Source organism: Lithobates pipiens, unplaced genomic scaffold (assembly GCF_037356315.1).
Source record: "Lithobates pipiens isolate NorthernLeopardFrog02 unplaced genomic scaffold, aLitPip1_a1.2 Scaffold_1, whole genome shotgun sequence".
NCBI classification, from domain to species: Eukaryota; Metazoa; Chordata; class Amphibia; order Anura; family Ranidae; genus Lithobates; species Lithobates pipiens.
In genome coordinates this window covers 188,847,467-188,854,111 of record NW_027507685.1, presented here as the reverse complement: position 1 = coordinate 188,854,111, position 6,645 = coordinate 188,847,467, and the positions used below count along the sequence as shown (strand labels likewise).

The 6,645-nt window shown below is 40.9% G+C and overlaps 1 protein-coding gene across 1 annotated transcript; it reads right to left on the bottom strand.

Moving 5' to 3' along the window:
- Positions 1 to 4,535: 4,535 nt before the first annotated feature.
- Positions 4,536 to 6,319, bottom strand: LOC143987633 (uncharacterized). Its single transcript, XM_077486521.1, has 3 exons — positions 6,283 to 6,319; positions 5,218 to 5,352; positions 4,536 to 5,135 (listed from the first exon to the last, which is right to left on the bottom strand). The coding sequence occupies exons 1-3, from the start codon at positions 6,317 to 6,319 to the stop codon at positions 4,969 to 4,971; spliced, it is 339 nt and encodes a 112-aa protein (XP_077342647.1). The 3' UTR covers positions 4,536 to 4,968.
- Positions 6,320 to 6,645: the final 326 nt, after the last annotated feature.

The following is a 6,645-nucleotide window of genomic DNA, read 5'->3' as shown; positions in this document are numbered from 1 at the left end:
ATGATGGGTAGTGGAATGGACATTGGAATAGCTAGGAGGAACACTAAAGCAGAAGTGGTAACCATAGGATTAGTAGATAGGTGTTAGACTCATGTGTCAGCTGTTGTGCTCAGGCAGATGTGTAGACTGGAGCACCAACTGAAAGACTGCAGGCTGGTGGTTAATCGTGGTATCAGAATTCAAGACTGGCACAAAGTCAGGCAAGCTGGGTCAGCATCTGGTGGGCAGATAATAAACAGTAATGTCAGCAGAAAAGGGTCAAGCTTCAGACCAGAGTTGGTAACAATTGAGCAGCCCAGGAACACAAGGAGCAAGTAGATTCTTGGTCCAGGTGCAGGCCAAGGTCGGTACAACTGGAGCAGGTCAGGGAAATCTGGGTCAGTATCAGGTAGTCATGCACAAAGTCACCAATTCACTGGTAATGCTGTAGACAAGATGTCACTGGCTTTGTGCAGCTGATCAGTTTAAATAACCCATTTAGCACCTGCATTAGCATGTGTGTCCTTGCGCAACGCTGTGTGCATATGCACGGCCATTAGCAACTTCTTATGTGAGGCAATAAGCCAGCCCATGCCTGCACACAGATGCTTATACAGAATAATTGTCTGGTCCATCTTCCATTCTATGTGCAATACTCATGTCATCTCACAACACAGAAGTTCTTTTATTATGCTACCAGAATAAGACACAGACCACCTCTCTTGCCTGCAACTTCACTGAACCTGTAAGAGAATATCATCTTGATCCAAGGATAAGGCTTAAACCTGAATGTAGAATACCAAAATAACTTTGAGCACCATCAACAAAGTTTAGTGCAATTATAGCAATAAAGCATCTCCCCCAAATATAATATCTCATTACTTACTCTAACCCTCAACTGGGTACACCTGGGAGAACATGCCCCTGGTTCTGTCTTTTGATCAAGGGTTCATTATCTCACAATGTCTTCTTTCTTTGACAGCCTCTGCAGAACTCCATGATGAGCTAAAATAGTTTAAGCAGTGCTGGCCCATGGCACTCAAGGTAAGATTCTGCTTTCCTGGTACTATACCTCAATTAGTTGGTCTTCCCATCGATGCAAAATGTTCCCTGGATGGCATCTGTGCCAAACAAGTGAACTCTTGTGCTCAATATGCAGAAGGCAGCCGCTAGGCATGGGACCCAGGAGGTAGCACCGGAATCCCACAGGTATGGTATATACATACTTACAATGGTCCAAGCTGGACCAATGTAAATATGTCAAAAATGTCATACCCAATATTTGGCTTTAACTGGCTTATGTGATGGCAATAAAATTCAATTGGTCACCCCCACTACTCCTCTAAATGAAATTAGGTTTACTCCTCAAATATAACTGTGTTAGCTCGGTGTTGCTGTTAACATCCAATCATATTACAGCTGTCATTTTACTATTAAAACATATAATAAATACTTTGTTTTAAGCTATTCTTATTTTCCTGCTTCATTATGTGTTCTCAGTGATTCTGTATGACACGCTCAGTAATAACTGCAGTTCAGCTCAAGTAGTTGACCCTGTTTTTCAGCTTCAAGCACTGACACTTTCTTCATCAGCACATAGTTTGTCTCCAGTCCAATGGGTGTCATCTGTGCAACACACAGGCCCCAATGTATTTTATCTGGAGATGATCCAGTTCTCTGTTGGTAAAAGGAGCGGATGGCGTGACCAGGACATTTTTTTTCAAGCAGAAGTTGTTTGTGCTTCGAGACAAATGTAATGTAATTTTGGAAAAAGATTTCACATAAAAGAAAGGGGAGATAAAGCACCACTATGGTCAAATCATTCCAGAAGTCCACCATGGACTCTAAACAGTGCCGCATCAGCTGAGGGTACTCTTGTGTAGGTTTTAGCATACATGATAATTTAACAAATTTGTGTTTTTTGTTGCTAGTACAAACATGCCTCCCAACTTTCTGATGGGATTTAGGACATGCTTAGGTGCAAGATTCTTTAAAGAGAACGTTCACCTTAAATAATCATCCAACTGTCCTTCATTTGGATGGCCTCTTATGAAAAGTGAACCTGAACTCAAAAACGTTTACATTTGTTGCAATAGAGAACATAGACAAAAGGCTAAGGTTTTTGTAAAAATTTTGGACAGAGTAGGGACCTTATTTGTGCACTGGTGTGCAGTCATGTTGGAACAAGAAGGGGCTACCCCAAACTGTTCCAACAAAGTTGGGAACATGAAATTGTCCAAAATGTCTTGGTATGCTGACACCTTAAGCATTCCTTTCACTGGAACTAAGGGGCCAAGTCTAACCCCTGAAAAACCACCTCACACCATAATCCCCCCTACACCAAATGATTTGGACCAGTGCACAAATCAAGTTCCATAAAGACATGGATGAGCGAGTTTGGGGTGGAGGAACTTGACTGGCCTGCACCCCTGACCTCAACCCAATAGAACACCTTTGGAATGAATTAGAGCGGAGACTGCGAGCCAGGCCATCCAACATCAGTGCCTGACCTCACAAATGCTCTTCTGGAAGAATGGTCAAACATTCCCATAGACACACTTCTACACCTTGTGGACACCCTTCCCAGAAGAGTTGAAGCTGTTATAGCTGCAAAGGATGAGCCAACTCAATATTGAACCTTACGGACGAAGTCTGGGATGCCATTAAAGTTTATGTGTGCGTAAAGGCAGGCGTCCCAATACTTTTGACAATATAGTGTATCTCAAGTCCATCAGCCTTCTAAACTCTGAGATGTTGACATACTGGAGAAAGTACAGCTGTCTTTTAAGGAGCATCTTTAATTTACGTGTAAAATAAATAAATAAATAATGAAGTGGAGAGATAAGGGAGCAGAATAATTAAAGAGAAAAGAATACAATTTCCCTATAATATGCAAATACAATATCTCATACAATTTTCAGACTGATTTTGGCCTTCAAAAGGTTGGCCACGAAGGCCTTAAAGTGGGTTTACACCTGTAGAATTTTGTTAGAAAACTATCATTTTCAGAATGTTTGTTTTGATAATCTAATGCCGCTTACACACGATCGGACATTCTGACAACAAAATCCTGGGATTTATTTCCGACGGATGTTGGCTCAAGCTTGTCTTGCATACACACAGTCGCACAAATGTTGGAAATTCCGATCGTCAAGAATGCGCTGACGTACAACACGTATGACGGCACTATAAAGAGGAAGTTCAATAGCCAGTGCGCCACCCTTTGGGTTCCTTCTGCTAATCTTGTGTTAGTAGAAGTTTGGTGAGAGACGATTCATGCTTTTCAGATTGTTACTGCTCTTCAGTTTGTTTGTGGGTGAATTTCAGCTCACTCTTCTCAGGCCTTTTCTGATTTTCAGTGCGTTCTGTTCGTTCGTTTTGACCAGCTGACTGTTTTGAAGCCATGTTACGGGTACGTATTAGTCGTAGAGTTCGTGCTGTGCAGGGGCTTAGTGTTGGGGTTCTTAGTTTGACCTGAGCCCAGTCCATGAGCAGGGCGAGGAGGAATTCATGGACGAAGAATTGGTTACTCCAGCGTGACCAATTCTCTCATATGCCTTTGTTGCGGGAGATTTGGGAGAATAATCCTGATGATTTCAGGAATTATCTCTGGATGACGGACCCCGTTTTTCACTGTCTGTTGGCTTTGCTGTCCCCTTATATTATGAAGCAGGACACCTGCATGCGGCAAACCATCACTCCGGAACAAAGGCTAGTCACCACCTTGCGGTACTTGGAGATGGGGAGAAGTCTGCAGGACATCAAGTTCTCGACAGGCATCTCCCCCCAGGCTCTGGGGATCATTATTCCAGAGACCTGTTCTGCCATCATCAAGGTCCTGCAGATGGACTATATTAAGGTAAGTTTTTTCTCCTTTAACATCACATTATATGTATTTAAATGTATTTTTTAAATACATTTTTATTTTAAACTGAAAAATATTTCCCTTGATTTACTGCTTGTGTTTCTTTTAGCTATCTCCTAGGTTATCCAATGGGCTTTTTTTTGGGGCCATTTTCTTCAATAGTGCAAACATAATTTCTTTGACACATGAGGTGTCAAGCTCTTCTTCAGCTAACTATTATGTCGTGGGTCTGCTACACACACAACTTGTTTTTGTTGTTAATGTATGTAATGCATTACTGATAAAAATTATTCATAATTTTCAGCACCATTAATTAATTTTTTGGAGTGACAAAATGGCCTGATTGATGCAAATTATAAAGCACTCTGGGTGTTATTTACAAAAGGAAAATCCACTTTGCACTACAAGTGCACTGCAAAAGTGCACTGAAAGTGCTCTTGTAGTGCAAAGTGGATTTGCCTTTAGTAAATAACCCCCATTGCCCCTGTAAACACCAACTTAAGAAAAAAAACTGCTATTGAGCAATGAAAGAAGAAGCCACACATTGTTGAGTAGAAACATTTTTATTTACTTTGTGCAGGTTTTTGAACAAACCAACATATTATTTTAATATATTGTTTGTTTGTTTTTTGGACAGTAGAAATATCCTTTTAAAACCATAAAACAATACACAACTCAGGAACTTAGATGGGATGATGTCACCCCTGTGAAAGCCAAATTTTGAAGACGCACACAAATTGAGAGTCAAAATGGGGATTTCCCTCCTGATGCCATGCGTAAGGTCAACATATGCTAGCTCCCATCTTGGGGGATCAATGGACGTGTTTCAGGGGTGCAACCCCTTTCTCTCACCTACTTGAGTTGCGAGGAAGGGGTTGCACCCACAAAACGCGTACATTTGAACAAACCAACATATTATTTTAATATATTGTTTGTTTGTTTTTTGGACAGTAGAAATATCCTTTTAAAACCATAAAACAATACACAACTCAGGAACTGCCAACTACTTCCCGTGATGGCAGATAGCACATGTTGACACACTGTGTGCATCTTCAAAATTTGACATTCTAAATTTTTTTTAAAAGTTTGAAAAATAAAAACAGTTACAAAAATGTTGGTGTGTTTTATATTCTGCCTAAAACATCAATGATATTTTTGAGTCTTTTTTCAACATCACTGATATCTTCCTTGATCTTCTGTAAATCCAGATTGCACACCATGATCTCCCCGATGAGGATCTGTGCACTTGCACTTGTGAAATTTGTTTCTTCTTCCCCAACATCCACATCACCTAAAATTAAAAAAAACACACCATGTATTATAAATATGCAGGCATACAACTATTACCTAAAGCTGTGGTCTCAGACACTCACCTGTTGTGGTCACTATTTTGCCCAGTTCATAAACCTCTCCTTCCTCCACATCCTCTGGTTGTGGTTTTGGGATTTCCCCTTCTTTAGGGGGTTGGGGGTCCCTGGTGACCTCAGACGTCTCGAGTCTTTGCTCCCCTATGTCAATAAAAAAAGGTATACTTAGCACACAGATATCTGAGGTCAGAAATTGGAATATGAAACATAGCTTGAAGTGTCCTACAATTGTCTGTTTTGGCAGATTTCAAAGCTGAAGACATGATTTGTTCCCTTTCTTAAAGCTGGAATACTTACCTGTTTTGGTAAAGTTTCCCACATGGAGTCCCTAGCATCCACTGGAGTACCTGTGTTTGACACCCTAAAAAGTTTGTTCTGGTGTCCCACACTAGTGCTCCTGCATCCAGAGTAAACAGTTTGCTGAGTGTCCTCTCCTTACACTGAATCAAGTTTGCATTTCATTCTAGTTACAAACCCATCTAGACAACAATGTACTAAACTTCTTTGAATACAAATAGGCATGACCAAATGTAGTTAACCTGCATCTGCCAAAAACATTGTATTAGTGGGCGAACGAACAATGTTTACAACAAACAATTACTGTGCCCACTATCAGGAACCATAAATCAGACTGAGACAGAAGTACAGTTAAATCACACTTGATTATTATTATTATTATTATTATTATTATTATTATTAATAATAATAATAATAATAATAATAAAGTAAACAGTAAGCGTAGTCAAAACATGCCAGAGTTCAGTAACCGGATCGGGTAGTCAGCCAAGCAAATGTCAGAGAGCCAGAGATAAACGTTGTAGTACAGCAAGCAGGATGAGGAGCCAGAAGGAACATCAGCCGAGCAAGTCTTCAACAGGAATACAGGAGAAAGGCACTGTGATGTTGACAAAGGCGAAGGCAGAGATCAAGTGAGCTGAACGGCTTTAAGTAGGCAGGACTGACGAGCAGAATAAACAACAGCTGGCTAACTGTGGAGAGAGATGGGAGCTGGCAATTAGCCGACAGCTGAGCGGCCAGCTCAGAGAAGGAAGGGTTGAGCCCAGCCCTGACAGCCCACAAACCAGAAACTTGCCTTTTTAACCGCCATCTTAAACTCTCAAACAGTAAAGAAAAGCACATGGAGCAGCACGAAAGTAATAATAATAATAGGAACACAGGACAACTACTTACTTTTTTGCAGAACTCTCTTGATCCTTCTGTACTGATCCTGCTCCCTCAATTTGAAGTCTGATCATTGTTTCCTCAGTTGATCCTTGGATCGTCGTACCCCAAAATTCTTCTGCAGGCTTTTCACAACTTTAGCCATGATCTTGGCCTTTCCACATTTGGGTTTGGGTAAGGTCCATCATAGTCAGCCCTCTTCAAAATGTCCACCATCTCTACAAAGGACATATTTGAGGCCTTAAATCTCCT

What these genes read in the sequence shown, in the direction of transcription:
- LOC143987633 (XM_077486521.1), bottom strand. Translation starts at nt 6,319, where the DNA reads ATGGCGGTTAAAAAGGCAAGTTTCTGGTTTGTGGGCT. An exon ending in AAGTTTCTGGTTTGTGGGCT is followed by an intron (nt 5,353 to 6,282) that starts GTCAGGGCTGGG and finishes TTATTGACATAG; the next exon opens with GGGAGCAAAGACTCGAGACG. An exon ending in CAAAATAGTGACCACAACAG is followed by an intron (nt 5,136 to 5,217) that starts GTGAGTGTCTGA and finishes TTTTAATTTTAG; the next exon opens with GTGATGTGGATGTTGGGGAA.